The 15,162-nt window shown below is 52.0% G+C and overlaps 1 protein-coding gene across 1 annotated transcript in view; it reads right to left on the reverse strand.

The window, feature by feature from the left end:
* Window positions 1-15,162, reverse strand: part of VWF (von Willebrand factor) — a 136,293-nt gene that overhangs the window by 33,834 nt on the left and 87,297 nt on the right. The window contains exons 27-37 of the mRNA XM_060024146.1: window positions 14,637-14,772; window positions 11,980-13,334; window positions 10,460-10,576; window positions 10,239-10,379; window positions 9,804-9,947; window positions 6,905-7,069; window positions 5,809-5,852; window positions 5,326-5,503; window positions 3,259-3,479; window positions 1,670-1,862; window positions 1,138-1,479 (exon numbers count right to left, since the gene is read on the reverse strand). Of these exons, the coding sequence (XP_059880129.1) occupies window positions 1,138-1,479; window positions 1,670-1,862; window positions 3,259-3,479; window positions 5,326-5,503; window positions 5,809-5,852; window positions 6,905-7,069; window positions 9,804-9,947; window positions 10,239-10,379; window positions 10,460-10,576; window positions 11,980-13,334; window positions 14,637-14,772 (3,036 nt within the window). The remainder of the gene's footprint in view (window positions 1-1,137; window positions 1,480-1,669; window positions 1,863-3,258; window positions 3,480-5,325; window positions 5,504-5,808; window positions 5,853-6,904; window positions 7,070-9,803; window positions 9,948-10,238; window positions 10,380-10,459; window positions 10,577-11,979; window positions 13,335-14,636; window positions 14,773-15,162) is intronic.

A 15,162-nucleotide genomic window follows, 5' to 3' on the forward strand; every position in this document is an offset into this window, starting at 1 on the left:
GGAAGGCTGCCCTGGGAGAAAAGCTACAAAGTGATCCACTTCTCCCACTCTGGTCCTGCTCAACCCCTTCCTCACATTTTCACGGTGCCAAGGCAGGTGGTAGAGAAGGTTTCCAAGGATTTAGAGCACCAAAGACTTTCCTATAAATGCACGACAAATTGCCTGGAAGTAGACAAATTAATAAGCAGAGAAGGTGTGACCGGTAACTCAGAAACTGACGTTTTCCCCTTAATCTGCAGGTAGGTTGAAAGGAGACTGTGTCATCCACGGGGACTCGGAAAACCAGAGCCCCAAAGACACCTGGGGGTTATCTAGTCCAACTATCTCATTCCAAGATGCAGAAACTGAGGTCCAGAAAGACTAAGGAAATAGCTGATGACCAGCTGAGCCGGGGCTAGGATGCCCAAGTCCTCCAGCCCCAGTTAAAGCTGTGACAGCATTATAATAATAAACTCGGAGACTCTGAGATGCCTGTACACATTGATCTCCCTCAGAAAAAAAAAAGAAAAAAGGTCAGGGATCACATTAGAAACTGAGGTTGCTGAAGTTCAGTGCTCTTATCACTCCAACACCCCCTGAGAGCAGGAGCCCTGTCTGACTCATTCTGGTGTCCCTGACATGTTAAATATTAAATGCATGCCAAGTCCACGTAAGGAAGCTGACCTTGGGAGGTGTCTACACTAGCAATCCTGTGGTGTTTGTAATGAAGAAGCTTCTTGGTATTCAAATGGCAAAATTCCACTCACACTTCAAAATCCTGCTAAGGCATGGGCTGCTCTGTGAGCCTTTGCTGAAGCCTGGTGCCGTTCCAAATTCGAGGTGACTGACTGCTCAGTCTGTACTTTGCTGTTGCCGGGATGTGTCTCATACATTAACATCACATTCGTATGACCTGCAGAACTACTGCTAGAAAGGACCATGCTCTCAGTTACATAGAAATTCATTACATAGAAATTCTATGTTCAAATTACTTATACATCTACCATCTTATTTGATCCTGAATGGAATCCTAGGAAACAGGAAATCCAGAGGTTTTGATCTTCATTGCCCAGATAAAGAACGTGAGGCCCAGAGAGGCTGAGCAGGTCCCCCATTCGTTGGTCTTCACAGCGTTTGGGGGTGCCTAAGGAGACTCACCACAGAAATCGGGGGTCCTCCAGTCGACACACACCCCCTTGGTCCGACAGAGGTGGGCATAAGAGGCAATGGCCTCACACACTTGCTCCTGGTGGCAACTGTCCTGCTGGCAGATGGCGTGAAATGTGGCCGGGGCAAGGACCGCGTGGCACTCGGCAAACAGCTCCGAGAGGAGGACCTGGCAGTGGGAGCCCCTGGAGATGGGACATGGCTCCTCGGGACCCAGCAGGCATGTCTGCCCCGGCTTCTGCACCGTCCACTCCTGGACCAGCGTCTTCCAGTCTGAGGTGACTGTGCCATCCCTCAGCATGAAGTCGTTGGCCCCATTCTCATCACAGATGCCTAGAGAAGCAAGGAAAGACATGGTTAGGAGCCCAGGGTGCCAACCCCTTGATGCCGGAGACCTGGCCATTCTCCATCACCGCCAGCGTCTGCACCTTACTACTGGACCCAGAAATAGCAGTGTCCAAGGGCCCTGAGGATAGGGCAAGGAGGGTTTACGTCAGGGAGGAGGGTCAGAAGATATTCTTACCACAGAGACCGTACATCTTTGAGGCAAAGGTCTTGGGGCTCAGCTGCAGCTGGAACTCGTTGTTTTGTGGGGTGAAGGTGAGGATGTGGCCCAGATGCTTGAGTCTGACCTCGTACATAATGGCACCGTAGACACTGACCTCCATGTCCCCACCCACGTAAGGGGCAGAGACCAGCCTCCCGTTCACCACCACCTGCCCAAAGAAGAAAACCACCCATCAGTAGTCAGGGCAACGAGGAATCCTAGGGCTTCACTCTTAGCCGCTTTCCAAAGCTCCTGACAGTTCCTACACGTTCACCCCACTCAAGCCCACTGTTATCCACAAACCCGGACATTTGCCAGCAGCTCTTCGAAGACAAACGAGCTTTGCAGAGCTTGGCAGAAGAGTGGACTCTTATAACACTGAACAGACAGCCATGCATCTGGAACCCGAAAGCCCAGGGATTAAGAGGAACCTTGAGTCACTCTACAGGGAAGATGACTCCTCAAGAAAAGCTGGGGAAGTTGCTTACTTGCCAACTGGTCAGCGCCCTATCTCCAGGAGCACCTAATAGGACTACTTTAAGCATTTGATCTGATTTGATGGACTAGCTCTTTGGAGGCCCCACAATATATCTTATCAAACCTATTAAAATATACTCACATCCCACAATGAATATAATTTTTGCTGTAAAAATTTTAGAAGGCTTTTTATCCTTTTTTTTTTTTTTTTTTTTGCGGTACACGGGCCTCTCACTGTTGTGGCCTCTCCTCACTGGTGTGGCCTCTTGCGGAGCACAGGCTCCGGACGCGCAGGCTCAGCGGCCATGGCTCACGGGCCCAGCCGCTCTGCGGCACGTGGGATCTTCCCGGACCGGGGCACGAACCCGTGTCCCCTGCATCGGCAGGCGGACTCTCAACCACTGCGCCACCAGGGAAGCCCGCTTTTTATCCTTTTGATTTTTCTATTTTTGTCTGTGAGCGACTCATTTAACATATGACGAGCTGTGATTTTTCAGCAATCACTGTGCACGTTCAAGAATTCTTGCAAGAGGAGAACATCTAACCCATAAGCCGCTTTCACGAAATGAAATATTTACGATTTCTAAATGAACGTGTAAAGAAGTTGGCATAAAGCAACCTCTTGTAAACATTTAATCAAACATTTATTTTTTATCAGTTTTGCAGTTTTCTTTTTGAATCTTGGGTCCACACATTTTGTTTGGGCCCAGAATATTTTCATAGGCCCTAAATATTTTCCTTTGGAAGGTTCGCAGCCCTGGGTACAGGGCACGTAATGCCTGCTGGGCAACCAGCCTGGTGTCACTCCCATTCTTCTACCAGTGCCAGAAACTGGCACGACATTCATCACAATGTAATGCTATCGAAAATGGACCCTTTCTTCCAAATCTGGACCCAAAACAACATGAAATTACACCACCAGGGAGATAGCAATGAGCCCCTCCTACAAAGGTGGCGCTCTGCTCACAGGGCAGGAGGCCAAGTCCACAACAGGGGCACCAGCTAAAACCGGCTGCCACCGGGTCCATGTGGCTTCCCCAAGGGTCTGCCGCTGCCACGCTACAGGACTCACAGAAAGCACCTCCTACCTCCATGTTGCTGCGGAGCTCAACTGAGACACCGTTGTGTTTCACCTCGATGGACTTCATGCAGGTCTGCCTTGCCCTGGCGCTGCAGGCGTCATTATGGAGCAGTACCTCCAGGTCTTGCTCCTTGTTGTGAAATAAGACGTACGAGCAGTTGCCAGTCAGCTTGAAATTCTGTCCATCAAAGGTCACGATGTGCCGAGTAGAGCTGCCAGTGCAGACACCTGGACGGAGAGAGCAAAGGATGGATATGACCTGCCCAGACTTCCTCTCCTATCTCCTCTGCTCTCTTTGGACTGACAGGGAGACTTGCGAGTACATCTTTCCATAGACTTCTGACATTGAAAACCATGTTAATGCTTCCCATACGAAAACAAAGAGAATCAGCTAGGGTGGCAGTAAGGAAAATTCAAAATGGAAAGAAACAGATACGATTAAAAGAATAATGTAGGTAATGAATAACGGAAGCACACGGAAGGGAGCGGGGAAACCAGCCTAAATAACTTTGGGGAAAAACTTACTATATACCCAGAGGCTAACGACAAAAAGAATTGTGCACAAATGTGTACTCTAGTTAGTAGATCTGTTTTTCATAAAGGTATTGGTTAGCAGTTCTGAAACTGCTTTACGTGTATTCTGTGTAGGGTCTACAGAGGAATGATGGCCCAGGGTTGTTCTAAAAGTGATCCTGGGCTTCCCTCGTGGCGCGGTGGTTGAGAGTCCGCCGCCGACGCAGGGGACACGGGTTTGTGCCCCGGTCCGGGAAGATCCCACATGCCGCGGAGCGGCTGGGCCCGTGAGCCATGGCCGCTGAGCCTGCGCATCCGGAGCCTGTGCTCCGCCAACGGGAGAGGCCACAACAGTAAGAGGCCCGCGTACCGAAAAAAAAAAAAAAATAGTGATCCTAAGTGAACTTCTGCTACACAGTAAGGAGGACGTCAAAAGAGAGAAAGAAAGAGAGCCTATGAGGGGCTGGATGCAAAAACAAACAAATAAATAAACAAAAAAAAATAACAAAACAAAACAAAAAACCCAGAAGGATGGCAGGGTGAAGCAGCAGACAGCGAAAGAATATAGAATATGCAACTGATATCAAAGGACCACTCCTGAGAGCTGGTAAGAAAATGCAGCTGCCTTAAACACCTGCCAGGCCGGTGAGTGCAGGGCCTCTCACAGAAGCACCAGTCGTATACGAACCTTGAGAGGCCACTTCCAGCTCCTCCCTCTCTGGGCTCCAAGCTGGAGGGAGGCTGACTACACCCCTTTCCCAGAGGCCAGGAGCCCACACAGGGATTAGGGAGGTGTTTCAACTCCAACTCAAGTTCAAAGTCTTGATTATTACCTGAGAGTGGGCATCTAATTACCAAATTGAGACCGTGTTTTACGACTTAAAGCAACCATAGAACTCTTTATAAATAAACAGAAATCATATGAGGTCTGATAGAGTTCTCATCCAGGCAAAAAGGAACTTCATCCCACTCAATAAATTCTAAAGGGAGAGTGAGATACAAGATACGGTTCTGATTTCAGCCCGCAAGTGGTGTCTGTTCATCATAATCAACTCGATCCATCCACTGCTGAGCAGGGATTGCCATAAGCAAACATTTCTCCCAACCATGAGACAGGGGGCTAGGCCACCCCACAGACGAACGCTCCCCACAGGTCTGCATGTGATGGAGCTGACTAGGTCCTCCTATTAAACCAGGCCACCGTGATGGTACACCCTGCATCCAGCGCTCAAACCCCTACAGGTATGATGGGGGCTTCTCCCTCACTGCTGTCCCTGCACTGCCTGGACCCCCTAAGGGTGACTCGTCAACAGCCAAGCTGAGCACTGACCTCAGAAAATCAATTCTTCCTTCTGGTTATGATTATCTGGGGCAGTGCCCTCCAGAAGGCACAGGAAGGGAACAGGGAGCCCTGGGACTGCATGGAAACACGTCCCGAGGTCACGAGAGGGAGGGAACACGGGTGGAGGGGGAAACGGGCTTCTGGTCTACCTCTCTGCACAGCCAAGCGAAAAGCACTGCCCCTCGAACACCGTCCAAGCTGGAGAAGCAGAGGACTCACAGGGGCAGGTCCAGCGGCAGCCACAGGCCTCTTCCACCCTGATCGGGGACTGGCTGTTGGGGCAGGAAGGCCGCAGCTGCTGGTCACAGTTGACCCGGTGACTATTCAGCAAGGTCTGGCCATCTGGCAGGCAGGTCACTGTGTGGCACCGATCCGGCAAGGTCCAGATGTCCCCGGGCTGCAGAGAAAGAACCAGGTTCAGGCAGGGAATGGAATGAGGCACTTCAACACCCACCAGGCAACTGACCCCCTTGGAAAACAGAGAGACTAGGCCTTGGGCCTAAATGGCAGGGAGACAGGAAACAGAACATAGCATTTACAGGCGGATCCACCCCAACCACAACCAAAATTTTAAAAATAGAGGCTATAATGGTAAGAGGGAGAATTGGACCCAGACCAAAGGAGGAAAAGTTCACCAGGGGAATGAGGGCCCCAAATATACATTCCTGATCTTTCCTTCAAAGTCAACGGAAATGAACGTACCCTCCTCTCATTCCCGTCCTCATCCACGCAAACACTGATGAACCCTGAAACAGACACAAGCAAGATCTCTGCTCCCACCCACCATCCAGAAATTCCGAGCCCTTCACTCGGCTACCTGGCTGGTCCTCGAAGCTGGATTAACTCTGAAAAGAACGTGAGTGGGTTTAGCAGTGAGGATGCAGGTACAGGAGATTAGGAGGACGTCATCCCGTGGTTCTTTGTGGTTAGTAGTCATTACAGTGACACAACAGTGACAATATGGCAACAACCACAGTCAGTATCTCCTTGTCCTCTTTTGTATATAGATCAGTGCCTAGTGAGAGGAGGAAAACGCAGCAAGAGGCTGAAAACTTAAAAGAGATCAAGGTTCCTACCCGGAGAGCCATCGTCTCTCAAGAAAGGGCAATAACTCTGTAGCAGGTTTAGGCTCACAGCTAATTACCTTAGGAAAATATAGAAAACCAGGTTTTCAAAAAAGCATGTATGGTAAAAATAAAAAGTTCCTAACCTTAAGTCAACTTAAACTATGGTAGTTTGATGTTATATTCTATGTTATTGTATTTCTTTTTTTTTCATCTTTTCAGTTTCGTATTTTGTTGAAGTACAGTCGATTTACAATATTGTGTTAGTTTCAGGTGTACAGTAAAGGGACTGTTATTTTTTTTCAGATTATCTTCCATTATAGATTATTACAAGATATTGGATGTAATTCCTTGTGCTATACGGTAAATCCCCGTTGCTTTTCTAAAGCCCTTTATACCCATGCTGACGGTGAGCGCGGGGCATGGAAGAGGTCCCTGATCTAAGGGTGTTGGAGTTCCCTGCCTCTGTCTTCCACTTCTTTGACCAAGAGCTCTGTGCTCAAGTTAGCACGGACGGTAAGGATGGAAGGAGGTCTATACACAGAGAACTTTCTGGTAACCCCTTGGAGGTTTGCCTTACGACCTTCCACGAGTAGACACTTACAGGTCCCGGTCTATAACACAAACTTACTTCAAGGCCAAATCTTGTAGAGGAGAACCTTTGAGTCTCTAGATGGGTTCGGTTGCTTTTGTTTCTGTTTTGAGGGGGATAAGAAAAACATGCCAAGACTCACCAGAGCACAGCTTGTGGAGGAAGGAATTGCCCAGGGCGACCATGGTGGGGAGGTCTTCGATCCGCTGGAGCTGCACCACGTTGGAGCTGGCCCCTGGGCCCGCCAAGATCCTCAGCTGGGCCAAGTCATACCCGTCTCCAATCCCAATGGGGAACACCGCCACTCCTAGGGTTACAGAGGAGCAAGAAAGGGTCTGTGCCAGCCTTTGGCCAGGTGGGCTCAAAATGCGCTGGCCTGAAGCTACGCCCAGCGTGTGCACAGAGCCTCATGTTTTCCAAACTGGCCACTCACACCGACCCTGTGAGGAGGGCATTCAGTCAATCAACAAACGTTAGTGAGGTCCTGCTCTGTGTCAGGTACTATTCTAAGCAGTGAGGATACTGTAAACCAAGCAGATCAAGTCCTGGCCTCATGGAGCTTACACTGGGGAGAGACAGACAACACACACACAAGTAAGTAAATATCTAGTATTTCAGACCTGCATAAGTGCTTAGGAAAAAACAAGATGGGGTAAGGAAGATAAGAGTTACTAGGGTAGGGGTGAGGGTTATTGTTTCATACAGGATGGTTGGAGATGTGTGCGGTGAAAAGATGAAGGGCAGAAGGAGCCAAGAGGACATCCTGAGCACAGAGACAGTGCGTGCAAAGGCCCTGGGGCAGAAAATTGGCTGCACAGTCCAGGGAGGCCAGAGCAGAGAAAGCGGGAGAGGGACACAGATCATGCAGAGCTTCAGAGGCCGCGGGAAGGACTAAACATGTTCTCTGAATGAAATGGGAGCCAGCCGAGACTTGAGAGCAGAGGAGTGACGTGGGTGAGCTGACTTCAATGTTTAAAGGGTCACTGCAGCTGCTCTGCTGATTGTGAACTTCGGGGGCAAGGATAGAAGCTCGCAGAAAGCTGTTCCAGGTAGAAAGCTATTACAGTAATCCAGGTGAGAGGTGATGGGGGCTTGAACTAGGAGACAGTGGTGCAGGTGGTATGCAGGTGATACGGCGTGGTGGCATTCTCAGTGTATTTTGAAGATGGAACTATAGTTTGTTGATGGACTGGATGGACGTATGGGAGAAATAGAGGAATTAAGGACGCTGAGGCTTTTGGCCTGAGCAACTGGAAGGATGGAACCGCCATTTTCCTAAGATGGGAAAGACTGTAAGAAGAGGGGATTTGGAGGTGAGGGTCAGTAATTCAGTTTATGCTGAGTTGCCTGTTGGAACATCTAGGTGGAGATGTTCTAATTCCTAATCCAGACTGGAGATAGGAATCCTTAAGTCAATCGTGCATAAATGTATCTAGACGAATGACACAGAATGAGACCACCCAGGAGGTGAGTGTAAGAAGAGAAGAGAAAATGTCAGTCACAGGGCTTAGCCCGGGGTACGTGCGCCTACAGGTGAGAAACAGGCTTGGAATGGTTCAGTCATGTGCCCTGGATCATGTCTGTTTCCTCCAGACCACAGCTGCTTCCTTTCTCGATGAAAGACTTTCTTTGGATTCTTGATACTAAAGGAGAAAAGTCTCCATCATAAAATTACCCCAATTAGTTCTCCAGAAAGTTCTAGGTATTTGCAGTTTGCTTACGATTAGAGCTAATTTTCTGCTAGCAGCTTTTCACCTTTTCTAAGCTGGTTGTATCACCCCAACGTACATCCTTTCAGGGTCCTTTTCCCCAAAATAATAGGTTTCATCAATAGGTCACATTCATTCATTTAACAAACGTTAAATGGTCACCTATTCTGTGCATCGTGCACAGACGATACAAAAATAAGCAAGCTTTTGCCCGTGCCTTCAAAGAATCCCTAGCTTGTGCAAGAAACAGATATCTAACATAAAAACAACGTGGTTTGCACATTTTGAGTCATTCCAATGGTACAGAAAAGGGAGTGAACAACTCTCGGGAAGACATCAGAGGAGAGACAGAGCGGGGTTTTGAAAGATGAGCCACGGCAAGGTGTCACGTCATGTCATCCCACTCACCCAGCCCCCCGCCAGCGCGACACTGCCTGCCCCGGCTCACGTGCTGTTGCTGTTCCCAGCACAAGCTCTCATAGGCACCGAGGCTCGGGCACACCTGCATCCGTCCCCTTCCTAAAGCAGCAGCCTTGGTCTCCTGTCCATCCTGCACCCCCCAAGCCCCTTAGGCTGCTACTGGACAGGGGCTCAGAATACAGGAAGGTCTCCGACGGCTCTCAAAGCCCCAAAATGTATCACTCTAGCCTCAGAGTGGAGAGAGGCTAAGGACACCACAGGCGCGGGGGTATGACCCAGCCCTCAACGCAGAGGGAATATGTGGAGAGGTTGAAAGGTACGGTCAAGGTCTTCCCTGGTGGCGCAGTGGTTAAGAATCCGCCAGCCAGTGCAGGGGACACGGGTTCGAGCCCTGGTCCGGGAAGATCCCACATGCCGCGGAACAACTAAGCCCATGCACCACAACTACTGAAGTCCACGCGCCTAGAGCCCTCGAGCCACAACTACTGCGCCTGCGTGTCACAACTACTGAAGTCCGCGCGCCTAGAGCCCGTGCTCTGCAACAAGAAAAGCCACCGCAGTGAGAAGCCCGAGCACTGCAACGAAGAGTAGCCCCCGCTCGCCGCAACTAGAGAAAGCCCGCGCGCAGCAACGAAGACCCAACGCGGCCATAAATAAATAAGTAAATAAATAAAATACATTTATAAAAATAAAGTCACAGTTGAAAGCATGCAGACACATGAAGGATAAACACACATTTATTACTGCTTGGTGTCCAAATAACACAGGGATTGGGCAATTCCCCGCTGCTTGAAACCAGGCCCCATGTGGGTATTAAGTATTCAAAATCAGCCAGGACGTCGCAAAGTAACCGCCGCCCACTCTGAACCCGCTAGCAGTTTGCGGGCGCAGGACTGCACCCCCGACACTTACGGTTGGATCTGGCGGCAGCGGCGGCCTCACCCACTGAGTCCGTGGAAGTGCCCATGACCAGGATGACCACCGCCTTCGAGGCTTCAGGCCTGGCGCCGTGGACTTGGGATGTGACATAGCGCACCGCAAAGCCCAACGCGTTCCCTGGAAGAGAGAACGGGCCACACAGTCAGTCCTGATGCGGGGAAGGTGGGTGTGAGGCCGGCTGAGCGTCCTGCCTCCAGGGGGAGCCTTAGGTCATCGAAACGGAGTAACTCAGAGACTCAGAGAGTCTCACACACAAGTGAGATCGATCGGGAAGAGCACCTTGGCCCTTGGTTTACGGGGAAGAAAACGAAGGCCAAGGAGCCAAGGGCCGGCCGGAGTTAACCGGTCACTTACACCAAGAACTGGGGCCAGACGCGGCCCCTGCACCCCAGCCCGCCAGCGCGTTACCGATTTGGCTGGGGCCGCCCTCCTGCTGCATGTGGTCCACGAGGCTCAGTAAGTGGGTCTTCTCCAGGGGCACGGTCCACGGCACGTCGATGGTGGTGATACTTCCGTACTGGAGCACCGACACCTGGGTGAGCTGAGGGCCTGACAGGAGAGGAAGCACAGAAGTCACACTTTGAATCAGGAAGAGCCCCTGAAAGCGCCCCTTCGGGCGCCTCACTCACCTATATTGGCTCTTGAGATGAAAGCCTTGGCAAAACTCTTCATTTCGTCAAAGTAAGAAGCTGGAAAGCTGGAGGAGCCGTCCAGGAGGAGGACCACATCCAGGGGCTGGCTGCAGTCTGCAAGGAGAGCAGAGGGGAGCAACCAGGGCTGTGGGGGACTGGCACCAGGCCCCTGCAGCAGACACACACTCAATGGGTATTCAGGGCGCTGCCGACCACGCAGCGCCACAAAGGGGAGGCGTGTCCCCCGGTTCTGCACCTCGGCAGCTGGCGCCAGGCAGCAGGGAAGGGGGCCGTGAGTCCCCGGGTTTGGAGGCACTGGGGAGACTCCAACTCCACCCAAAGGCAGTTTAAATGCTACAGATGGAAGCAAGAGGCATCCTCCCCTCCATTTCGGGGGCTGCAACTCTTCTAGAACTGAGTGAAATACTGGAGCAGAAAACAGGCAGATGACAAGAGGAAACAGAGCAGCACACCCCTGGAAGGTGGGCTTGTGTGTCCTCAGGTCTCACGGGGCACGCAAGGAGCTAGAAGGTGAACCGATTAAAAATGCCTAAAGCTCATGTTAATGTTTGGGAACAGGGTCACGATCGCAGTGAGGAAACAAACTCTGGCCCAAACATTTTCTGAGGTTTGATGATGCTATTACTGAAATAGCACGAGAATTTAGACAAATCTGTGGCTCTGATGAAAACAAAAACAAAGAAACAAAGGCACGGATAACGAGTATGGGGATCAAGAGACCGTAAAAGAAGGCTGGTGATTCTGGGGCGTCCCAACCACACCAAGTCAAGGTGTTAAAGAGCTCGGAAGTGACGCATCGTTAGTATCAGTTAAGAGGCAATAATCACAGCCGTGGAGTTACGTCATTTCTGAGCACCTGCTAAGTACCGGGTACCGCTCTAAGCGTATTTCAAGTGCTAGTGTTACCAGCATTTTACAGATGAGGAGACTGATGGACACAGGGGTACTTGACCAAAATTACCCCAAAATTATTACCAAAATAATTGCAAAAATTACCCAGCTCGTAGGTGCCAGAGGTGAGATTCAAACTAAGGCAGCCCGGCTCCAGAATCTACTGGACTTCCTGGCCTTGCCCCGAAGAATGTCAGGCGCTGAGAAAAATTTTATCCACCCAGTGTGGTAAAAAAAGCTGATAGTCGTCATATTGAACAGGCTGCCTCCAAGGCAGGGAGTGGGACTGGGTGGGGATGCGGCTATATGGTAAAGCAGGACTTGTATTTTTTTTACTCCATATCCTGGTTTTGCTTACATCTTAATAAGCTTGCATTACCTTTGCATTTTCAAACTCAGACCATAAGAAAAGATCCTTCCCTCCAAACAAAGATCACAGGTGCAGCTCCCTGCCCGGGAGGTGAGGAAACGCAGACACTCTGAAGGCAGGGGTCTGGCCGAAGGCACAGAGCAGGGAAGCCAGATCTGAACCTGAGAATCGCGTCTCCACCAAGGCCACCCCCAGTGCCCCCAAGTCCTCGCCCCCATGCAAGGCGCCCGCATACCTGAGACGGGGGCGGAGGTGGGGAGATGCGGCCCCTCTCTGGAGCAGCACCTCTGCAGCACCAGGTCAGGAGCCTCTCGGGGGAGCGTCTCGAAGTCCTTGATGAAGATGGGGGCCTGGGGCCAGCCGATCTTCTCCAGCTCCGGCACGTCCACGCGAGGCCCCACTCCGATGGGCACCACCTGGATGTCTCCGGGCATCCGCCTGATCTCATCTGAGGCCGGGCTTCCCGTGACCATGTAGACCAGGTTGGGCGCCTGCCCCCGGTCCCCCTGGCTGGCCGAGAAGCTGTGCTCCGACAGGTACTGCAGGGCCAGCCCGGTGTTGGTCCGGTTGCCACCCCGGTAGCGGATCTCCCGCAGCCGCCGCAGGACGTCCTCCTTGGACTGCGCCTCTCTGAAGGAGTGCTCCACGGTCACCACATACGCGTACTGCAGCACCGTGACATGGACACCGTCCTGGCCCACGTCCATCTGCCGGATCACCTCCTCCAAGAACTCTGTGCTCCTGTTGAAGCTGGCCTCGCCCACGCTGTCCGACCCTTCCAGGAGGAATGCCACATCCAGGACCACGGAGCTCCTCCTGGGCGCCAGCGTCACGGGGACCTGGGCCGTGAGCGGCCGCTGCGTGGGGGCAGGCGCTTCGGGGGCGAGGTCGCAGAGGTAGCTGATGATCTCATCCCTCCGCTGCTCCAGCTCATCCACGCCGCTGAGCTCGAAGGCCTTGTTCTCGGGGGCCTGCTTCTCAAGGAGGCGGATCTGCCTGAGGCTGGCGTGGGGCCCGATGCCCACGGGGACCAGGACGACCTTCTTCTTCTTCAGGCCCTGGACGTAGCGGACCAAGTTCCGGGCCAGCCTGGGGGGCTCCTGGCTGGCCGTGAGCAGCAGGGCCACGCGGGAGGCCTCAGGCCGGTCCACCTTGCTGAAAATCTGGAAGAGCGTGTACTTCAAGACCTCGCTGGTGGAGGCCACCTCGCTGCCCGCGTACTTCACCTGCCCGGCGATGCGCCGCAGCTCCGACGGCCGCTTCCGGTCCTGCAGTGCGATGTAGGCGTGGGAGCCGTCATGGTACTCCACCACGGCCACGCGGATGCGCTTCTGGGAGATGTGCAGACGCTCCATCACGCCCACCACGAACGCCTTCAGCGTCTCGAAGTCGGCCTCAGACAGCTTGGAGGAGCCGTCCAGCAGGAAGACCAGGTCCAGGAGTTTGCTGCAGAAGAAGTCGTGCAGGGGCGGCTCCGGCGTGTCCTCCACGTACGGGGTGGTGAGGTCAACCGGGCCTTCTGTGGGGGGCACCACCAGGCCTCCCGGTTCCCTGCAGGCTTCACAGGCGAGGCTGACACCATCACAGTGACTGCAAGAGGGGAGAGACCGAAATGGTTCAGGAAGAACCTCTGGGCACTTCCCAGCCCACCGAACCCGAGACCCCAAGGAACACTCCCCACTCGAGAGAGACACCATGTTTAACATAGTCCCCAAGCAGCCCCCCTACACACATACACACACACACACACACACACACACACACACACACACACTTCCCTTGAGTTTTGATCCCCTTGAAAGCCAAAGATTTCACCCACCCTAGGACCTGAAAAAGAATCTTTCTTCTTTCTTAGCAATCCACACAGCCATTCAAAGTTGGTTTATTTTCAACCTATGTCTCTAGCAACATAAATATTTAATTATAATCCAAGCCTTCTCCCAAATATCTCCAAAGACAAACACTGCTCTAAGATGTTGAGGCTGACCAGGCCTTATAAATGTTCTATCGAAGACAAATGCTTGTCAGTATTCATTACAACAGAATTTAAGCTGCATGAACTCTGTACTATGTTAACATGTTGGGCCCTAAGGAAGAGAGGAAAACTGGAGTAAAATCATTTCAGAGAGATGAATAAAGATGCAAAATCCCAGCTTGATCCGGCAGAATAAAGTACTGGGAGTGGCACACGGGGGTCTCCAAGACGTTAGACAGAGAACGACAGTGACTCACTCATTCTTTCTTGCAATGGACCCACCGTTTACCCCCATCCTGTGCCAGGGTCTAGCTGTGCTCCACACCCAGCCCCAAGCCCCCCACACAAATTCTCACCCCGCCAGGCCAAAGTTCCAACCCCCTGGGCACGTCTCTCTTTCACCAGTGTCCTGGAAAGTGGCAGGCTCCATCAGACCACAGGAGAAATCAAGCTGCCTGCGGCGGTGACCCACACAGGCTAGAACCTTCTCCTTCAACCCCGGTGGGAGCCCGGGGGCAGCGACCCGTGACTCCCAGTTACAAGAGCCGCATCCTGGGACCTTGGCCATGGCCCGAGGTGTCTGTGCCCCACTGCAGGGTCAGGGGCTCCACCTCTCTTCCTGCCCTGCATCCCCACCTCCAGTAAAAAAGAAATCTGACTTCCATAGATGCCTGTCCCCGGACTAGATGCCACCTCCAAGGATAAGAAGAGACCACGTCCTTCCTTCAGCAAGAAGAGCTAGAAAACCTAAATCTCTTGAGAGATATTTCCTGGAAAAGAAATATAGCCGGGCCTCAAAGACAGAGAAGCAAAGGAAGTAAGAACAGGACATTCTTCCCCAAGCCGACACTTCTGGGCAGGCCCCCAGGTTAGACAGTAAGACCCATCACTCCGGACAACCAGGGGGACTGTGTTACCAAATCTGGCAGCGCTCAGGGTCCCCGGCGTTCAAGGTGATTTTCTTCCCGGGCGCTAAGCGCTGCCCGGCCGCCTCACACACAGGGCAGTCTTCAGGGTTGACGCAGGTCTGCAAAAGCTCATCCAAGATTTTCCCTGCACGCGAAGCCTCTCGTTAGGAGCCAAAGTTCCCACCTTTCCCACAAGGAAGACCCTCCTTGCACTAGAAGGCCTGTCCCAGCTCTGCCTGCCTCCCCCAAGGGTCCCCTCACTGCTTAGGGAGCATCCTTCTTTCTGAAAAATTAGGAGGGGGTGTTCCTTCCCCCACCTCGCCTCCTCCAAACCCCAGGACAAAGCAAATCTTATCTCCAAGGGTCTTTTTGCTCCTCCACCGAAGGAGAGATCTGATAACTCTAGATCTGTGCTATCCAATACTGTAGCCAGTAACCACGTGCGGCTGGTTATGTTTAAATCTCAACTAAGTAACGTTCAATAAAATTGAACATTCAGTTCCTCAGACACAGGAGCCACATTTGAATAGAACTT

The sequence above is a fragment of the Delphinus delphis genome, chromosome 11 (genome assembly GCF_949987515.2).
Source record: "Delphinus delphis chromosome 11, mDelDel1.2, whole genome shotgun sequence".
Taxonomy (NCBI): domain Eukaryota; kingdom Metazoa; phylum Chordata; class Mammalia; order Artiodactyla; family Delphinidae; genus Delphinus; species Delphinus delphis.